We start from the raw sequence: 22,923 nt of genomic DNA on the forward strand, positions 1-22,923 counted from the left end.
TTAAAAGCTTAGAGTTTTGATCCCTTTTTCTATTTATATTGTCACTTAAGTTAAACTAGCAGTATTAGTTTAATTAGTTCCGCTTTTCGTTTAATTCTAAAATTTTAGATTCTTAACCTAGATATTTTTCTAGAAATTTTCGTATATTTATTATATATTTTCGCAACAATTTTTCGGTACGCGTTTTTCTCGCTGACAGTATTAGTTCTGACACCAGTTCTCATTATTTTGACTTCAAACTTGATATTCCAGTCCTAAATATTAATCTAGGGATATTCATGCATTTATTATAATTTTTCGGGATATTTTACCGGTACGCACTTATACCGCGAAGCAGAACCGGTATCTGCACTTTTCGTCAGAAAAGCGACTTTCATCATTATTAATCACTTACTATAATTATTTGGATCAATTATGAAATTATTTCATTAATCTTATAATTAATTAATTAAATTCCTAATTTAATGGTGCGAGTTCTTACATTGACCAAGTCTGTCCCCTTTCTCCCGGTAAAGGTGAGCTTCACTACTGAGTAGTTGGCCAGACCTAGATATTTTTCTAAGATTATTTGTGTTTTTTTTATAATTTTTTGAAATATTTCGCCGGTACACATTTATAATCGCAATGTATCATACTGCCCAAAAAATTGAAAGGGATAGTAACTAAATTATCTTTGAAGTTTTTCTTTCTCTTCGTTAAATAGAATTTTTAATTAATAATACACCCGGAGTAGGTGGGGAGCACCTAAATTACTTCATGTTTATCTAAACATCGCGTTCAAGATAATTTATCACATTTTATAGCTCTTATATAAATATGGGACAAACACATATAAGATAGATACGAATAGCTAGAGGACTTTATTGCAGACAAAGGCTCACCACAGTGAGCTTACATTACATGCATATATTTTTTAATAGACTTACAAGCTTCATTAAATGGAAGCAACAAACGCAGCATTCGAACTTGGAAAGTGCCATCATGCGGCTTTCCAAATTAACTGTTATTTTTTTCTTGGGTCACACACACGCAGGATCATAGAATTTTTGGAGGATTCCCATATATTACAATTGGACTTCTAACTTGATAATTGCCATCATCCCAAACCAAAGAGGCAGAGGTTATTTCCACATTAATCTTCCCAACAATTATGACCGAGAATGACTTTTTCTGCCCAATAGATGTGAAGGACAAAACATCTGGTTTCACTTGAATATCCAAGAAAGATGGAAACATCAATTTAGCTTTATAACTAGATGTTGCCGATCCCACATTTGTAACTGTTCGACGGAAAACACTATAGAAAGAGGCGTTTACTTTAAGAGCAAATGATGGGAGATTAAGGTCGTATACTGCTACCTTGTTAACTTTTTTGCTGCAATTAGCATGATCTTGAGTGAGTACTCTGAGCTTTTTATTTGTATACCCTTCACCGCATAAGAACTTGACATAATCTGCTTCGCTAATATCATATACTAAACCAGGATTTACTGCCTTAAGTGGATTAATTTCCCCTGCCCCATATGCAAATTCAGCTTCAGGATTAAGAGCAGCACTCATTGGAGTACCTGTTAATTGGAATGCAGCATAAATTAACATGTTACCTGGTCATACTTTGCTGACTAATTATATGACATATCAAGCAAGAATGATAAAGAAATTCTTACTTTGTCCTGTATACATATACATATACATATATATATATATATAGAGAGAGATAGGATCCTTTGCCACCAGTGTCAAATTTCAAATTTGACACTTCGTCTAAGAGTCGTTAGATCAAAAAAGATCAACGACTCTGATTTGTAAGCATGTGACACCATTGATCTTTTTTTATCTAACGGCTCTTAGATGAGGTGTCAAATTTAAAATTTGACACCGGTGTCAAATGATCCTACCTCATATATATTTATATATATATATGGTTTGATTTTTCTTTAGCCGCTTTACGTCCAGCAGTGACAAATTTTTCATATATATAGGTTAAAATATTTAATGTGAAGAATCATAATCATACAATTGTCACAACTATAAGTAAAACGACTGGAGAAATGATTTTACATATATATAAAAGAAATCTTTTACATTATTATAAATTATAATCTTATATGTTGATTTTGTTTATACTCGAGAATTTTAATTTATTAGATATATGAAGCAATAGACATAGGTAAATTAATCAATAACTAAGATTTAGTTTATTTGCTGCTTATATACATATATAAATGGAGAGAAGTCATTACCTGTGGTCATCAAGGCAGACTTGATCATAGCAGCAGACCAATTGGGGTGAAATGATTTGACGTATACAGCTGCCCCAGCGGCATGAGGACAAGCCATTGAAGTGCCAGAAATTACATTATAGTTTACTAGTCTTTTGTCACCTTCGACATCTGAAATTGGGTTCATTGGAGAATATGCAGCTATAATATTAACACCTGGGGCAGCGAGATCAGGCTACAATATCAACAAATAACTGCAATGAGCATTTGACAGCTTCAAGACGACAAATTGATATGGATTATACTAATCATTGATGTTACCTTAAGAATGTTTGGAGTAATTGGATTTGGACCTCTTGATGAGAACGAAGCTATGTAAGGTGCAGACGAATTATTGACTTCATCACTCCTGAATATGGTGGCTGTTGCATTTTTGCTAATTAGTAGCATGTTAAATGAGAAAGGTTGAAGTCAGTGAATTAACATTTAAATAAAGATTTTGCTAACAAATTAATATCTTGAAGATACCGGGAAAAAAAAAAAAAAAAAAAAACATTTAATGCACTTTTTCATTCAATAATGTGTTGAAATATTCTTAAAAAAAAAAAAAAGACTTTTCAGATAGTTATTGAATAATCGAACTATATAAATAATTTCCTAATACATAATTACATGACATGGAATGAACATTAAACTTTATAATTAAGTGCATAGGGACCTATACCCCGCTGAATCAATGTAAGAATTTACGAGTCTGAAGTCGTTGACAGTGAGAACAGTGGCAGGCAGGGCATATGCACTTGCTCGGTCTTTCGCACCAATGGCTCCAACAATAACACCAACCGCACCAGACAAAAACCTAACGTCTGTAACGTTGAAGCCATAACATAGAATGATCTTTCCCTTCACCAAACGTTTATCCAAAGTCTTATCGCTCCAAATCCTGATCAATAATATATATTTATATATTAATATATTAATATAAATATATGAAGTGGTGACAAAGAAAAATCGCATAACAATTCACATTTCAATACCCGGGAAATAAAATCAGGGGAAACATTTTGCTTTTGAGATCAAATGTGTTAATTGAAACCCCCTGTGTATATGGCAGAGTCGACCAAAAAAAAAATTAATATTTCTTTCGATTTTATATTAAGAATAAGAGTTAGTGTAAGTTGTTTAAATAATGATACCTCATAAACCATGCCACTGCCCAATTGAAGCTTGGTAAGGAACTTTCTGTTAATAGTGGTAGCAGCAACAGAAAGTAACCAAGGGGGATAATTTGACATAGAGTAAAGCTCCGGACCCTCATTACCAGCAGATTGTGACGTCAATATGCCTCTTTTCATTGCATGGAAACTTCCTATATTAATTGCATCTTCAAAATACTCATAGTGTACTACTTCAGCTGCTCCCGTTGATGTAGAAATCAAGTCAACTCCATCAGCAATTGCTTCATCAAATGCTGCAAGTGTGTCAGCATCTGAACAACCAGATTTCCAACATATTTTGTACACAGCAATTCGTGCTGATGGAACTCCTCCACGGGCTGTTCCGCTGGCAAAGCCTAGTAGACTTGCATGGTTAACCATGTTTCCAGCAATCGTTGATGCACAGTGTGACCCGTGCCCTTCTGTATCCCTAGGAGATTTTATGTCCTCTTTGGTATAATCACTTTCGATATTAAAGTATTTTGCACCAATCACTTTGCTGCATATATATAATAAGTGCTGACTTGCTTTAATAAAAATTATAATTTTTTCGGAAAGGGTTAAATTGAAATCTGTATTTATATACAAAAGAGATTATTTAATTTATTACTTGTTGCAGGTAATGTTATGGCATGAACCTTTCCATTTGCTTGGTGGTGGACCAAATCCTTTGTCGCTGAAGCTCTCAGACTCTGGCCAAATTCCACTGTCTAATACTCCAACAATTATGTTACTCTCAATACTTGTTCTTTTGACTTGCTGGGGAAAGCCTAGGAAGTCCCACGATCTTGTTGTGTGAAGACGGTTCTTTTTGTTTGGGAAAACAGAGACGACAGTGTCCATTTCTTTTTAATACCAAAGAAATTAACAGTGTGCTTTAATATCCGAGAAACACAAGACAGAGCTAGCGTGAATATATTTTAAGCAATTGTGGGGTTAAAAGGAGATTATAGTACCTGCCATTCTTTCCGCCTCCTCTTCTGTTAACTTCATGACGAACCCATTAAAGCTCTTGTAGCTGTGAAGTATAGCTTCTGGTGCAAAATCACTGGTTGCATGCACAAATTGGATGATCAATTTTATGATACTCTTCTTGGATAAGAAACAAAATCTAGCTGTATTTTCATTATTGCAGTTAGGCTTCACACTATACAGTAAAAAAGATATTACATATGTGGTATTGTACGATTATTTTTGAAGTATTTCTAAAACTTCAAAAATGGATTAGACAATAGAAACATAATGTTCAACCTGCCATGGATCTTTTGAGCCATGTCCATATGAAGAAAAGGTAAGGATGTGGAGTCCATGTCCTTAGGATGATCACCCATGTAGACAATATAAGTCTGTAATCAGAAAATCATATGATCAAATTAGAGGGAGGAAATTTAAGAACCGTGAACGTCTTGTCTTGATTAACTATGTATTGTACGTAGTAAATAATAATAAGAGATGTGTATGCATATATTTGCCTTCCGATCATTCTTGGAATATGCCTGATTAATTATCAAAATGCAGATAAGAATGAAAAGAAGGCATGGCCTTAAGGAGACCATATCTGCCAGACTGCCACACTGCCACAGGATATCAAAAAATGACAAGAAGAAAAAAGCTTTAAGGAGGATTAGATGTATATGACTATGCCAATTCCCCCAAAGAGTATTTATAGTGGAAGAAAGTGAATTAACTTTACAAATCGATGCAAATGAATAATTTATTCCATGACCAAAGTCCAAGCCAATACTATCTCAATCATGCTACAAGCATCCCCTCCACTGTCAAACTAACCTTAAATTCACTTCTACTACTTTTTTCCCCTCTCGTTGTTGTGAGTTGTGAGTTGTGACAGTAATCACGTGAATACAGCCGCAACTGATTACATATCCGGGACTACCATTTTTTAGGTAGTCCCTTGCGCTTTGTTTGGGAGTTTAGAAGGAAAGGGAAGGAAAAGAATTCAAGGGGAAGGGAGAGAAGGAAGGGAAGGGAAATAAACGGTATTCTCACAAATTGGAGGAACTTTAATGTTAGAAACAATAAGAGTTTTGGAGGGTATTATGAAAATCCCTAAATCTTTCCCCTTACTTTTTTAAATTCACAAACAAGGGATTAATAAAACCCTTTCATTTCATCCCTTTCATTTCCCTTCTAAAATTAACTCCCAAACAAGCCTTTAGTGTAAATGGGAAGGTAAAATTGGGAAAGAAAAAAAATAACAAAAATAGAAAGAAAAAGAAAAAATTGGTGTCATGAAAGGGAGCACCAAATTATTAGGTGGTCCTCGACCACAACACATATTTCCCTGATTAAGAATTGCTTATCGTAAAGTTCAAACTTTATCTTTTACTTAGGATGTGGTTCGCTTATTACTTCGCCTAACTAATGGTGATACTTTTGTTGGATAATTTATTAAGAGGAAGGATTTGTTTATAATTTTTTTTTTATAAATTATACTAAGTATGACCGGTGATACACTCTTGATTGAAGTATGACCGGTCATACTTAATGTAATTTGTAAGAGTTTGTAAACAAAAAGTTTGTAAATATAACATTCTCCATTTATTAATAATTCAATATAAATGAGTAACTGTATATTACTTTTACATAATTGGTTACAGTTGAATTTGTATTTTTTATAGGAAAAATGTTTATCCTTTTAAATGACAACTTATATTCTTTCACTCTCACAAAGAGGTGGGACCCACACCTTTATTTTTTTGTCAACTCTCTCTCCTTCTTTATCTATCTCTTTCTCTCTCTTAAAATGACACAACTTTATATCTTTTAAAATGACACATACTTTTCTTTTCTTTTCTTTTATTATTATGATGAGTGATATGTTCAGCACTTTTTAACTAATCCACTTCTTCCATCTTGTTAAAAGCAAGTCATATATGAGTAAAGAATTCACAAAGATATTTTCTATAGCCAAATCCAAAATAATTAGTATAACTAAGGTTTGACCATGTAACTATGTGTTTACTTAAGATATTACATTTTCATCTATTGCTAAATGAACCGTTTAGGGTTTTTTTTTTTTAATTTATATAAAAACTATCAATACTTTCGACGTAAAATACCATCCATCCACGGCTTATCTTAAAAAAAAAATTTAGTTATTAATACATATAGCCTAAATCATATCTAATGACTTAGCTGAATCTTTTCATTATTAAAATGGAAAACGTGTCGAAATTATTGGGGATTGAGCATGGAGGGAGGGAGGAGATAATAAAAAACAATACAATATTATTGTTTTGTATTGATTGGATTGGCCTATTTGAGCCTTCCACCGGCAGAGGAATTGCAATGCTCCTCATCCATGGAATTTTGGGTGTTCCTACTCTCAAAATAAAGGGGCAAAATGAGAAAAGAAAAATAAAAAGGATAATTAAGTGGACTTGGACCACTTAATTATGGGTCCCACTTTTTTTAAACCAATATCTTTGCGACGGAAGTATTTATGTGTCCAGAGGAATTGCATTGCTCCTGACTCGTGAAATTTTAGGTGTTCCTTCTCTCAAAATAAGGGAGCAAAATGGGAAAAGAAAAAAAATGGAAGGGATAAAAATGAGAGAACAAAATTCTCTCGTGTGAAAGGGACCACCAAATAATTAAAGGGAAAACATTTTCTCATGTTGCATGAGAATTCAATTCTCATGTTGTGATCTTTCGATTTGCGTGCAAAACTTTTCTTTTTTTTTCTTTTTTTAATAAATGTGGGATCCACCACTAGTTGAGTCATGAGAATTGAATTCTCATGCAACATGAGAAAATCAAACCCCATAGTTAAATAGCCTGCACCACTTAATTATTTTCCTCCCACTGAACTGCCGGGTAGGCTCAGTTTAACTCACCAAAGAACAATAATTCATTTTAATGTGTTATTGCAGATCCTTTTTCCTCAAAAAATGATGAGATGCACATGCACAAAGAGTTGAGCTGTGTTAACATGTTGGAACTAAGGAATGCAATTTTGCTTTCCGAGGATAGTATCCCATACTTTTTTTCTTGTAGGGAGGAATGTTTGATTGGGTGAGAAAAATTCAGTACAGAGCTCCAAATACGGTTTACAGTTATTTTGTGGTTTGTGGGGCTATGCTATGTGCCTTTTGTTTATTAAGATTAGAAGCGTGCTATGCGGATATCATTAATAGCCAGCCTTTTGGTCTTTTTTCCTAATAATTAAAAGAAAAAAAAAACTAAAGGTAAATTGTTGATGGTATGATATAGGCTATAGTATTAATAATAGAAAATAATAAAATATATATAAAAAATAAAAAATCAAAATGAATCATGAATCATGAATGAGTTGCGATTACCAAATTTTGTCTTCACTAGAAAAAGAAATAAAATGCATAATTAAATATGAGAAAAATGTTTGTTTTTTTAAATGACACAACTTATATCATTTCACTCTCACAAAGAGATGAGACTCACACCTTTATTTTTATTTTTTTGTCCACTCTCCCTCCCTCTTTATCTATCTCTTTCTCTCACTTAAAATGACACAACTTTATATCTTTTTTTTTTTACATAACTTTATATCCTTTAAAATAACACACATTTTTTCCATTAAATATTTTAATTTTTAAATAAAAAAAGGGAAAACTTCAAAAAACACCCTATAAATTTCTTCAGAATCACTTACCTCCTCCCCAAAAATTTTAATCATTTACACCCCTACTTAAAACTTTTTTATCACTTATCTTCCTAACTTGATTTTCCATCCAAATTAAAGTTAACGGTGTTAGTCTTTTAAAAAAATACCAACACTACCCTTAAAAAAAAAATTAACCTCTCGACACCTTATTACTAGCAAGAGATAACAAACTATCGTCAATGATCTACTGAAAACTATCATTCAAGTAACATGGATTTTTTGTTATCTTGTAATTTTTTTTCCAGCCCCACTATATGTTTCACCTTTCGTTTGTCAAAGATGAGCGAATTTTCAATTCTTCCATATATTAGTTAAAGGACCAAAGGTGTAAATATTTTCGGCAAGTAAAAAAAATGGACAGCAAAAAAATCAATTAAAGGACCAATTTCATTAACTATTATCCATAAGATAACATGTCTGGACAACAACAAAAATGGGTTTCCAAAAAATCTAGAAAAATAACAACAAGCTTCAAAAAAATCTCCTTTCAAGCATAACTAAAAAAAAAAAAAACTGGACAGCAACAAGCAGCTTCAAATCAATGAACCTTTATCAGGTGCTAAGGAGGCATCAATATGTTTTTCTCCTCTTGTAGCTATCTATCAATATTAGCATATTATATAAGCAGCTAATCAGAAGCAGGGGCGGTGGAGCGTCAGAAGATTAGGGCTCCACCCCTCAATGACTATCTCTTACAGCGATAAGGTACAGTGCTGTGTGTTACTTTTCTTTAAGGGTAGTTTTGGTTTTTTTTTTTAAATTAACACCGTTAACTTTAATTTGGATGAAAAATCAAGTTAAGGGAGTAAGTGATAAAAAAGTTTTAAGTAAGAGTATAAATAATTAAATTTTTTGAGGAAGAAGGTAAGTGATTTTAAAGAAACTTATAGGAATTTTTTTGAAATTTTTCCATAAAAAAATTGATAGCTTTGTCCCCACACATCAATTGTTCTGCCCTGTCCACTCACAAGTCACACCCACGGCCACACGCTCTCTCTTATTATTTTATTTTATTTTATTTGTTCTCTAACTGCTCCTTCATTTTGACTTCTTAGTTCTTAGGGTAGCTATTGTTTATTTTAAAAAATAGAAAGAGGAAGAGTTTCCTATAATTAGAGATGTCAAAAATAAAAACACGCATAAAACGAGTGAGGTTGAATTGAAAAAAATAAATTGATAATCCGAGTCAATTCAAAAAAATGAACCAATCTACGAGTCAAATAGATCAGCTCATGAGTTACTTTTTATTAAAAAATAGAAAAAAATATATATTAAAGTGACAGATCTTTTCAAATAAGGTATAAACTTTTTTTATGTAAGTTTATGTTTAGCAATTTTAATTATCTTATATCACATTCATTTTGTTTAAGCTTTAATATTTTTTGATTTTATTTCAATTATCATTTTTTTTCATTTTTTTTAGGTTATTTTTATTTTATTTTTTTGAGTCAACCCGCGAGTCTACCTTAACTCGGTTCGGGTGTATTTGAGTTGAGTTTTCTGTCTCATTTTTTTTTTAACCAATTCTAACTTGGTTTATTTTTTTCAAGTTACAAATGAATTGGAGTGGATCAGCGAGTTGGCCCATTCTCATCCCTACCTATAATTTCACTTAGACAAGTATTATACTATTATGGTAAAAAGTGTATCAAGAAAAGAAATTTCATTAGCATGTGATGTCTTACAACAATAAAAAGTAATTAAATTAGTATGAAACAATCATAAATTTAAGTATAAATGCTAACGGTTAGAATCATGAATTGAGGATTAAATTCTAAAGGTTTTCAAAATTTAAATTACCTATTTCCAAAAAAAAAAAAAAATTTAAATTACCGTTTCAGAATAAAAAAGTCATCCATTTGTAACATATACCTAAAAGTGATAGTAAGCCAGTTTTTTTTGGTGTTGAAAACCTACTGTTTCGAATCAGTTACATACGTAGCCGATTCTGTCAACATACGTGTTACTTCTGACATGAATGCATAAACTTATTCAGTCAACTCCTGTTGTTAAAATAATAGATTACAATAAATATAGATATGACCTACAAAAGAAGAAAATGATAACCGGGTGGATTTGAAGGGAGCTCAAAATGGGATACAACATGATTATTCTGCACGTTTGAAAGCTCCATGGAAATTTTGACAAGGTTAAGAAGGTCACAGTAAAGCTTACGGAGATGAAATTGAAAATGTGAATAGTCCTATTGAGCTTATTAGATGTTGTCAGAATGATATTGGGGAGCTTGGAATATTCTCTGGCTAAGGAAAATAAAGCTGGTCTAGAGATAACTTGAGAACCACAAAAACAATAATAGATGAAATCTTCGTCAATGTGCAAGCGTAAGAGAGAATTTTTCAGCGACTATAATGAATTGTGCGGAAAATGGGCCCTAAATTCCACTAAAGTTTAATGGAGACACCACTATACAGCATCAACCAAAGGGGGGACACCAAAATAAGACCCATCAAATCAAAAACAACGTTGATAGCACTCTCCATGACACTTCCAAGTTCCAACCTCGTTTCCCACTAGGACAGTCCAGGAATGCCGTCCAACAGAAGATATATAAAGGAATGCCGTCCAAAAAAAATATATCTTCTTAATATATAGAATCTTAAACTCATCTATGAAAACTTTGTTGACGTCCTTTATTTTTAGTTTTGTGTTTAAAGATTAGTTTGAAAAGTTACTTCTTTAGGAACTTTTTATTATTCGAAAATAAAAATTTAATAAATTGGTGGGATAATATTTCACATTCAAAATTTCTTAATGACAGACAACTGTATTAATGTTCCACTAATTTTTCAATATTAAATTTTAAATTTAAACTTGAAGTGGGTGGAAATATATTTAAAATTCAAAATTCATTGGTGGCATACATCTATATTAATGACCCACTACTTTGATTGTTAAGCTATTAATTGTTACAATAAAAATTAGTTCAAAAAACGAAATACTTCCTCTATAAATAGGATGTGTTGTGGTGCATATTTTCCTTTGGTAATCACCTTCTTTTTAACATATTTCTTTTTGTTTTGGTCAGTTTCTCTTCTTCGAGCTATGTACTCCAAATATGATTTCATAAAGGATCTTAATCCTACCATGGAGAAGTGGAGGATAAAAGTTAGGGTGGTAAAGAGTTGGAAGATTCTTAATTTTCAGCATAAAAACTTTGATGATAATGTGGATATGGTTCTGTTAGATGAGAACATGTAACAGTTTTTGATTTGTTTTTGGCAACTCTGTTGTTGCTTGATTTGGTTTGGATTGATATACTAATGTAACTATTTTGTAGGGTGGAAAGATCCATGCTACTCTCAAAAGTTCTTTATAGGTCCGCAAAAATGGTTTTGTTATAGCTTGACAATCTCAGGTATTTATGTTAGGAAAAAGTGTTTATCCTTTTAAATGACACAACTTATATCCTTTCACTCTCACAAAGAGATGGGACCCACACCTTTATTTTTTTGTCAACTCTCTCTCCTCCTTTATCTATCTCTTTCTCTCTCTTAAAATGACACAACTTTACATTATTTAAAATGATACACACTTTACCCTTTATGTTATGTTTGTGGAATATTTATTGTTTAATTGTTAAATTTCGTTTTGATATTAAAATAGTGCATGCAACTTCTGTGAAAATAGGGGTCACAAGCTTGAGTGCACTTCGTGGGAGCAGTGTGTGGATGAAGTGCAAACGTTTTTGGCAAATAATCAGTCTTCTCATAACATTATAATAGTCCAGTTTGCGAGGATCAAGGGTTTAAATTTTTTTTAAAATATTTGTTAATTATTTTTAGCTCTGTTATACTCTAATTGTCTCTATGTATCTCCCACTTTTACGTGTTCTTAATTATATAGGAAAAATTGGAATAACAAATACAAAATATATGAGAAGGATTATCTTAGATTCAAATGTACCAGAGATTGTAGACTTCAGAAAAAAGTGTCAAGCGAGATCAAAATCGAACTTGATATTTTGTTGTTTAGTATTACTTCTATTCAAGATTTTTTCCCTCAAATTTCTTATGTATCCCACACTATAATCCCCACTTCTAAGAATGAGTCAATCTTATTTTAATTAATTTGACTTCTCAGTTGAAAAGAACATCTCTTTTTTGTTATTTTATTCCCTATCAATGTCTATTAGGCTTAATTTTTAGAAACATAAATAATTTAGATTGTTGAAAAAAGTCACAAATATTTGCAATAAATAATTATTTATTATTATTAATAACTCAACTAAAATCAATGACCATCCAACTTCTGCATCATGAAAGGATGTTTGCATTTAAATATTTTACAGACAATTACTTGGAGAATGTGCGCAGCATTCTGTGCATGTTTGCCATTACTTTCTGTATGGAAAATTGTTAAGGCTATTAATAACATTTATTATTATGTCAATTGGGTGGAAAAAATATTTTATATTTAAAATTGAAACATTTAAATTTTAAATTTTGAACTTGATAGGTGTGAAAAGAGTTCAATATTTAATGTTTCTCACTACTTTCTGCATAGGAAATTCTTAAGCATATTAATAATATGGGCAAAACTACTCTTATGTTGCATAAGAGTAGTTTTATCTTCTACACACTCATCGAAAATCGTGACATTCATTTTTCTTTTTTTTCTTTTTTCTTTAAATGGCGGGTGCCACCACATATGTGTCACAACATAAGAGAAGATCTCTCCTTCAACATAAGATTAAATGAACCCTAATAATATTTATTATCAACATTCATAAGTTTATTGTCTAACTATAAAAAAACATAGATAGATAGTGATCGAGACGCAACTATAAGAAATTTTCTCTTGTGGATAAATATAAAAACCTATTACATGCTTATATAAAATGCTGACAGATATATGTGGCAAAATGGGCTCGGCCTGGCCGGCCGGCCCTCCCCGCCTGCCAAACAGGCGAGTTAGCCAAGCAATATATATATATATATATATATATAAGAAAACATTTTTTCATGTTGCATGAAAATTCAATTCTCATGTTGTGACCCTTCGATTTGCGTGCAAAATGTAACACCCCGTGTATATCCAGTTGTTAACATGTCATCGTATTAAGCCACGCTTAATTAAAAATGCGGAATATCTTTTTCTTTTCAATTATGACGTCATTATACTTAGCCAAGTTGGTTACTTAATCAGTTTTCATAAAACATCGCCTGTATATAAATTGCAATAGTAAGCTAACTGAAATACCTTAATTTATAAATAACATAAATGTGTCTCTAGTCATGGAACTACAACACGTAGATCGGACCACATCCTGATAGATTAATACAACTCAACTCTAAAGCAGCAAAGTCAACATGAAGTGGCATGGACAATCCTCATGCTCACCAAATAAGGCAACAAAGCCCAAAAGAGTCTCAATTCAAACATTATATCAATGACCGAAAACATAAACAGCATCCAATATCCAGTCATGTCAGCATACAACATATAATCATAACAGCAATCACCTGACTCAGCTCCAGCTTTCCGCAGCTAGAGGTCTCAACCCCCGCATTACCTGAACTTATAATGGTGCCCCAAACGTGGGATGGGATCTCTAAACAGAAATCTCAGTAAGGCAAGGGGTCTTCAAGGATCTTCCACCCCAAGCTCACTTACATGTGCAATATAAGTTCTAAAAACAGTTCAACAATATAGGTTCCAAAATCAGTGCAATGCAGCAGATAATCATGTCATGTGTGTCAATATTATTCTACTGGCCAGAGAAATGCAGGATATACGTCTATCTCCTACAAATAGTGCAAGACGCCACTTGCACCCACACACAGTCTCAGCATCTTGTATGATGCCACATACTCAGGCTTACCGTCAAAGTGGAACAACACATACATATTATAAGTCATCGCACATATCAGCTCAAAAGCATTTCAAGTATAAAAACATGTAAACACAGCATGCATATAAACCATTCCCCCATGGGGTATGGTGGAACCACACAATGGCTAAACCGAGGACACGAAAGCTTACCCTTGAAGCTATCCGTCCAAACCAAGAGTCCACACTGGCCCAAGGTCACCAAACAACACAATCACAGTCTGTTTATAACAGGAATATCATCAATAACCATACTTGATTACTTAATCATTTTCAAGACTGAAATTTCATCTCTTTATGAAATATTCTAATATTTTACTATGTTAAAATAGACATCTTAAGGTTTCCAACGATATATTTTATGTCTCAATCGGAGTTGTATAACTCCGGTTAAATTTTTCGCAAAGTGACTGCTGCAAACTGAATTTCCAGCAATCAAGTCGCGACTTAAAACCAACACTACGACCAAACCACTTATCCGATGCCTATGAAATTTAACCTGATTGTATCCCTATGTGTTAGCTTTACATAGGTCTAAACCTCACTCAATTTGGAGCTATGTAGCTTGAGATATCGCGATTTTACTAAACTAGGTCGTTGTTGTCACAGGTAGGAATCGATTCCCAAACATAGGGAATCCATTCCTGCACTTGGAAATCAATTCCCAACATAAGGGAATCAATTCCCACGCGTGCAGAATAGAATTCTGCAGCAAAATTCTGCATAATCTGAGGTGGGAAAGGTTCCTAATGATCCAATGTCCGGTTTTGCTCAAAAACAGAAGTTCAAAAACACTAAACATGCATAGATTAACAACTCTCAACTTAGTTAATCAAAGTTCCCTCTTTTATTGACTAAAACAAGCTAAAATCATGAATTTAAAAACGAATGATCAAGGTATACCTATGGAGGCTCAAACACAGCAGAATAAGGTGCTCTTGGAGCTCTCAAATTTGTCCCAAGAAGTAAGATTACACAAGCCACGAAAATGGTGACCAAAGCTTGGTCTTTTCTCCTCCAAAATGGCACCTTGAAGCTTCAAATGGCATGGAGATGGCTATCACACCTCACAACCCCAAAGTCAGAATCTTTCTCCCTCACCACAACTCCCACAACTCAGAAATGGCTGGACTTTTGCCCACCCATGGCTAGAGCACACTCTAACAAGCAACTTTGGTGAAGGAACTAAGCGGAAAGGTGCTCTCTTGCAGCTTCAATGGAGGAGAGAAGGAGGAGGGAGGTGGCTGCCACCCAAAGGTTCAGAAATCTCACGTAGAAGATGAAGAGCTGACCTAGGATCATGTGCCCTTGGGTATTTATTGGCGCGCTTAAGTTTAATCGCGCAGTATTAGCGTTAATAGCTACGCTTATCATTTTAATCTCAAACTTCATATTCTGAACCTAGCCATTTTTCTAAGTTTTGACGGGTTTTTTTTCGCAACACTTTTTCGGTACGCGTTTTAACGCTGACAGTATTAGTTCTGACACCAGTTCTCATTAGTTTGACTTGAAACTTGTTATATTAGTCCTATATATTATTCTAGTAATATATAAACACTTATTATAATTTTTCGGGATACTTCATCGGTATGCACTTATACCGTGGAGCAGAATCGGTATCTGCACTTTTCGTCTGAAAAGCGACTTTCAGTATTCTTAATCACTTTCTATAATTATTAAAGTCTTCTCATAATTATTAGGGTCAATTATGGAATTATTTCCTAATTCTCACATTTATTTAATTAATTTCCTAAATTAACGGTGCGGGTTCTTACATTCACCCCATATTTTTAGGATTTTGTCCTCAAAATTAGAAAACATACATGTCTCGAAGCTCGGGATACTGCCGGAGAAGCTCGTCTTCTCGCTCCCAGAGATACCCTATAGGAATTCTTCCCGTCCATTGCACTTTGACCATTAGAATGATCTCGCTCCACCGCTGCTTCTCGCCACGATCGAGAATCTTAAGTGGTCCGACAGGAGTCTTTAGGTTCTCCTGAACCTCCACAACATCCGGTTGCATCACGTGCGAAGGATCCGCTACAAACTTGCGAAGTTGAGACACGTGAAACACGTCGTGGGTGTTGGCCAAGCTCGGGGGCAAGGCAAGCCGGTAGGCAACAGGTTCTATTCTACCAAGTAACTGGTATGGCCCAAACAATCGCTGGCTCAACTTCCTCACTCCAAGTGCCCGACCAACACCGGTGACAGGTGAAAGTCTCACAAACACGTGCTCACCCTCACTGAACTCCAGTGGTCGATGCTTGACATCGTAGTAACTCTTCTGCCGATTCTGCGCCTTCTTCAGCTTCTCCCTGATCAACTGAATCTGCTGGGCAGTATCTTGGACAAAGTCAAAGCCAAATAACTCCTTATCTCCAACCTCTGACCAGCAGGTAGGAGTACGACACCTCATACCATACAACGCCACGTAGGGAGCCATGCCCAAGCTAGCATTAAAACTGTTGTTGTACGAAAATTCAACCAATGGCAGGTACCTATCTCATGCTGAACCCTGCTCCAACGTGCAAGCCCTCAACATGTCCTCCAATGTCTAGATGGTCCGCTCAGTCTGTCCATCAGTCAGAGGGTGATAGGTTGTACGCAGTCTCAACTGCGTACCAAAAGCCTCCTGCAGCGCCTCCCAGAACCGAGATGTGAACTTTGGGTCCCTATCACTGATGATACTCTCGGGCACCCCGTGAAGCCTCACAATCTCGCGAACATAAATTTAGGCCAAGTGCTTTGAAGAGAAGCTCACCTTTACCGGAAGAAAGTGGGCAAACTTTGACAATCTGTCCACGATGACCCAAAATAGTCACAACCAGCCTGAGTCTTAGGCAAAACCCACCACGAAGTCCATGGAAATACTTTCTCAGTTCCACCGCGGTACCTCGAGAGTTTGAAGCTTATCAGACGGTCTCTGGTGCTCAATCTTCACCTTCTGGCATATCAAACACTTGGACACATACACCGCTATGTCCTTCTTCATTCCCGTCCACTAGAAATTTCTCTTCAAGTCTTGGTACTTCTTCGTAGCACCAGCGTGGACGGTAAACTGGCCCTTATGAGCCTCTGCCATAACCTCCTCAGTCAATGGCCCTCGAGGAATCACAATCCTTTTCTGAAATATCAGTAGTCCATCCTCATTCCAGGATACGCCATCCTGATTCTTCACATAGTCAAGGCACTCTCTCTGCACTTGTGTCTCTTTAATCTTTTCCATCAATTCATTTTCGACTCTCACAGTCTCCATCTCGAGAAGTGCACCCCCAAACAAGGAAGTCACGTCAGAGCTCGAAACTTTACAATAACATCATAAATGTCATTCGATTCTCTGGGATCGCCAGTCACTTTCTCAATAGAGGTGACCTGACCCCACCTACTTTAATCCACACACAACTTGAGTGAGTTTGGTCCTATTCCATGACTCTAACATCGACTAGACTTACAATCTTATAAGTCATTATTCTCATAATTATGTTCATTTCAACCAATACATGTTCGTTAACATGCTAATTCACATAGTAACGTACCTTAGTTCACGTACACCTGCAAAATTTTCAATTTCAATAACATAATAATTCAAATACTATATACAACAGTATACCTTAATATCCATGGCATCAGCAAAATCAAAAGTCAATTAAAGGTGAAATGACATTGATACATTACAACAATCTATCATACTTATTTCATGCTTTACACTGCCCGTGGTGTTAACATGCCAACTACTTATGAAGCATATCAATAATCAACATAAGATCCTAGAGTCATAGAGACCACTCAACTCACCAACGAATTGTACATGCACTGCCTCGCATATAAAAGATCACGCGTGGCCCTTGCCACAATTTCCAAGTGTTACACACTCAGATTCCCTGAAGAGAATTCCACATTCTCGAACAAAACAACATCACGATTGAGTAATGGCGCAAGGCATCTTACGGATAACAAAGTTGACCGGTGCCCCCCAGGGAGACACACTCGGTCGGGTGAAATCTTTCGCCGAAAGACTCTCAACACACTTTTTCAGCTCCGCCAATTCTGGCGCAACATCCGGTATAAAGCTAATGAAATAGACCCCACACCAGGCAACAATTCAATGGAGAACTCTACCTCCCGCTGTGGCGGAAACTCAGGAATCTCCTCGGAAAACACTTCGAGGAATTCCCTCACCACAGGAACGCTAGCAATAATATCCTCCTGTGTCCCACTCACCAAACCTCCCAACAAGACATAACCAATGTTCCTGCTCACAAGGCTCTCCTAGCCCGCAACAATAAAAGGCGAGGAACTGGCTGTGGAATCATAAAGAGACATCACCACTCGCTAGGAACAACAATCAACCAATCAATCAGTCATCACACAACTATTGGACAATCCATCCATGCCAAGGATGGTTTCCAAAATTATCCATCGGTAATCCCATCCGATCTACCGAGAACTCACGGCTTTCCCACTGAAACACGACATCTCAATGTACGGTGGTAGTATCACACTTTTCTCTGGTGGCGTTGGTCACCTGCAACGGTGGAGAAAGCACAGACATGGGCAACTCAAGCCCCACAGCAATCGGGGTTGCAATAAAGGAATGCGTAGCCCCAGAATCAAACAAGCATCAACAACAATTCCACTAATGGAAACAGTACCTATGATAAGGTTCGGAGCTCGGTCCGACTGCTGACGATCCAGTGTATAAACACGGTCAGTCTCAGGTGGTGCAGAAAACATCTGAATAGGGACCGTCTGAACTGCTGCAGCCCTCGCCATAGACGACGGACGCTCTCTAGCATAGTGACCCTCCTTGCCACACTGGAAACATATAGTCTGGCTGGTAGCACACGGCCCCAGATGAAACTTCCCACATCCCGTGCATCTGGGAGTAGGAGGTCTCGCTGAACTCCCCTGAGTGGAAGTCCTCTTGAACTGACTAGGCGCCTGCCTAGCAGCCAACTGCTTTCCCTTTCCCTTACCAACAAACTTCATGTCCCTCCGGGAAGTGGAACCGATGTTCCCCTTAGCCTCAGACTCTTTGGCTTCCTTTACCTCGTAGTTCACACGGATCTTCTCAAAGTCACCGCTCTGCTGAATGCAAGTATCGAAGTCCTTAGATGTCGATACAGCTATCCTTCCTATGCGACATACTGAAACATTTTGTATTCCTGCAGCTCGCTCTGTCTTGGAAGCGTGCCTCTTGATAAGGTGACCTGGCTTGCCACATCTGAAACATACTTTTTGTCCCTGTCAGAAAGTACCCATAGGAGTCTTTCCACACGGAATACACTTACGCAACGAAGATTCATTCCCAACTAACATCCCTCTAACTCCACTCCCACACTGATGTGGGGATGGAGGTGGTGGCAGCAGAGGATGTTGGCCGTCATGGCAACCAATTCTCATCTCCTCCAATACGACCTGTACCATGGTCATATACGCCAGTCGATTCGCCTCCAATACTCAATGGCTTTCCGGTTCGCCTCTCGAACGGCGTCCATCATTGCCTGGTTGGCCAATCTAGTGGCCTCCTGATCGGCTAGTCTAGCCACCTGAATCTCAGCCAATGCAGTCAGGACATGATCCGGTTGATCCTCGTTCGTCTCTCGATTTCTCCTAGGCATTACCATGACTCTGCATGAGTTACACAACGAATGAGTTGATCAGGACCACGCAATGTGGTCACACATGCATTATCATAGCAATACCCAACAGAGAGAACACACAAGACAAACTCGCAACAAAACATCCTAAGCATTGCAATACATACATGCTTTTCCCTAGAAAGTGCTTTGATACCATAAAATGTAACACCCCGTGTATACCCGGTTGTTAACATGTCATCGTATTAAGCCACACTTAATTAAAAATGCGGAAGATCTTTTTCTTTTCAATTATGATGTCATTATACTTAGCCAAGTTGATTACTTAATCAGTTTTCATAAAACATCGCCTGTATATAAATTGCAACAGTAAGCTAACTGAAATACCTCAATTTATAGATAACATAAATGTGTCTCTAGTCACGGAACTACAACAGGTAGACCGAACCACATCCTGATAGATTAATACAACTCAACTCTAAAGTAGCAAAGTCAACACGAAGTGGCATAGACAATCCTCATGCTCACCAAATAAGGCAACAAAGCCCAAAAGAGTCTCAATTCAAACATTATATCAATGACCGAAAACATAAACAACATCCAATATCCAATCAAGTCAGCATACAGCATATAATCATAACATCAATCATCTAACTCTGCTCCGGCCTTCTGCCGCTAGAGGTCTCAATCCCCGCATTACTTGAACCTGAAAAGGTGCCCCAAACGTGGGGTGTGTAACACCCCGTATATATCCGGTAATGTTATCATACTATCGTATTAAGTTGCGCTCAATTAAAAATGCAGAATATCTTTTTCTTTTCAATTATGACGTCATTAATCATTACCAGCTTGATTACTTAACCATTTTCAAAACATCGCCTCTATGTACATTGTAATAAACAGCTAACTGAAATACCTCATTAATTAAATAACATAAGTATAAGTCTCTAGTCACGGAACTACAATACGTAGACCAGGCCATCTAACAGTTTATACAACTCAACTCAAAAGTACTAACAACATAGTGGCATGGACAACTCCCATGCTCACCCAAATAAGGCAACAAAACCAAACATCAGTCTCAACAATAGTAATATAAGCATAAATGACAAAAAACATAAATAGCATCCAATCCAGTCATGCCAGCATAATATGAACAGCACTAAACATCAACTAGGCTCTGACCTCCTGCCACTAGAGGTCTCAACCCCCGCATTACCTGAATCTGAAATAAGCATTCCCCAAACGTGGGGTGAGATCTCTAAACCAGAAATCTTAGTAAGACAAGGGGTCCTCAAGGATCTTCCACCCCAAGCTCACTTACCTGTGCAATATAAGCTCTAAAAACAGTAATTCAATATAAGTTCTCAAAACTATGCAGTGCATCAGATATTCATACCATGTGTGTTTAAACTATTCTACTGGCCAGAGAAATGCAGGAATACGTCTATACCTATAGATAGTACAAGGAACACCGCTTGCACCTCACCCACAGCCTCACCATATTGTATGTACTACATACTTAGGCTTACCGTATATGTGGAACACCACATGCATATCATAAAGGTACTAGCATATAACAGCTCAACAGCATTTCCAAAACATCAAAAGCATGTAACACAACATGCATATAACCATACCCCCATGGGACATGGTGGAACCATAACATGGCTAAACCGAGGACACGAAAGCTTACCTTGCTAGCTCACTATCCAATGCCAAGAGTCCACACAGCTCAAGTCCAACACACAGCAGATCACAATCTGATTAGGACCAGCAAGCATATCAACACTCATAGCTCATAAGCATAAACATAAAGACTACGTTTTCCTCTTACGATTTATGTCTTAAAGCTTCACACAAAGCCATAACCCCATAATCACTTGATTCTAGCTAGTCCAATAAATACAGAAATTCAACTTCCTCAATCTAGGGTCCACAAACCCTCAAACATCAGTTCTGGATGAACAGTAAGCTACTGTTCCTCGCAAACCCAGAATATCCGGATATATGGCGGGGGCATATCTGGATATCAAAGACCCCATATCCGGATATCAATATCCAGTATCATATCCGGATACGCATATCCGGATATCCATATCCAGATATTTAACGACAGAATGCAGTTCTGCATTTCGTGAAGATATCCTTCAAAGGTACCACTTTTACCCATTTACAGAAGCCTAAACATGCATTTCTAGGTGTGTTTAACATTACCCACCCTTAAGTTATCAACTTAGCTCATTACAAGTATCAAGGTTCCATTTTTAAGAATTAAACTCAAGCACCAGAGTGGTGAAGCTTACCAACAACTCAAAACAGTGAGAAGAATGCTCTTAGAGCTCACTAAACTGACTCCACAGTTCTGACTTGGTCCCAAAACGAAAATGACACACCAAGGTTGGTTCTTTCTCCACAAAGTTCACACCTTGAAGCTCAAAAAGCCAACTTCAATGTTCCCACAACCCAAACTCACAAGGTCAGCCCACTCTTCTTAAACTCAGAAGCTCAAACTCAACAATGGAGCACCCAACAACCTTACAAGACTAACTCTCACTCAACAATGGTGTTTAAGTGAAGGTTTCATGAAGAAAAGGTGAAGACTTGGAAGGTTTTCAAGCAAGGAGACCAAGGTTGAAGAAGGCAGCAGCTGACCCTTCAGCCACTCATGTAGGAGGCACAAAAATAACCTAGGATCATGTGCCAAAGTTGAATATATAGGCAGTGTAAGTCACTAACACACAGTATTAACTTTAATTTCTACGCTTAACATTTTAATCCCAAACTAAGGATTCTTAACCTACTCAATTTTAAAAGAATTATCATATTTTTATTTTATTTTTCGGAGCATCTTTCCGGTACGCGCTTTTCGTTGCCAGTATCAGTTTCTGCCACCAGTTCTCATTATTTTAACTTGAAACTCGTTTTACAAGTCCTATATAATATTCTAGAAATATTCATGCACTTATTATAATTTTCCGGGATACTTTTTCGGTACGCATTTATAGCGACTAGCAGAACCGATATTTGCACTTTTCTTCTGAAAAGCGACTTTTAGCATTCTTAATCACTTACAATATTTATTTAAGCCTCATAATAATTATTAGGGTCAATTATAGAATTATTTCCTAATTCTCATAATTACTTAATTAATTTTCTTAATTAACAGTGCGGGTTCTTACATTCACCCCACCTTTTCATGATTTTGTCCTCAAAATCAGAAAACATACTTGTCCCGAAGCGCGGGATACTGTCAGAGAAGCTCGTCCTCTCGCTTCCAGAATTACCCTTCAGGAATTCTTCCCGTTCAACGTACTCTGACCATCGAAATGATCTCGCTCCTTAGCTGCTCCTTACCACGATCGAGAAAC

General features: G+C 36.3%; 1 protein-coding gene across 1 annotated transcript; it reads right to left on the reverse strand.

Moving 5' to 3' along the window:
• Window positions 1–861: 861 nt before the first annotated feature.
• Window positions 862–5,042, reverse strand: LOC133297883 (cucumisin-like). The gene is made up of 10 exons (XM_061497112.1): window positions 4,912–5,042; window positions 4,691–4,785; window positions 4,396–4,487; window positions 4,050–4,284; window positions 3,419–3,938; window positions 3,260–3,321; window positions 2,947–3,165; window positions 2,544–2,658; window positions 2,244–2,457; window positions 862–1,568 (listed from the first exon to the last, which is right to left on the reverse strand). Exons 1-10 carry the CDS (start codon window positions 4,993–4,995, stop codon window positions 1,036–1,038), a joined length of 2,169 nt encoding a protein of 722 aa, XP_061353096.1. The 5' UTR covers window positions 4,996–5,042; the 3' UTR covers window positions 862–1,035.
• Window positions 5,043–22,923: the final 17,881 nt, after the last annotated feature.

The sequence above is a fragment of the Gastrolobium bilobum genome, unplaced genomic scaffold (genome assembly GCF_033153095.1).
Source record: "Gastrolobium bilobum isolate Gb01-03AN ecotype WA unplaced genomic scaffold, APGP_CSIRO_Gbil_v1 utg19092, whole genome shotgun sequence".
NCBI classification, from domain to species: Eukaryota; Viridiplantae; Streptophyta; class Magnoliopsida; order Fabales; family Fabaceae; genus Gastrolobium; species Gastrolobium bilobum.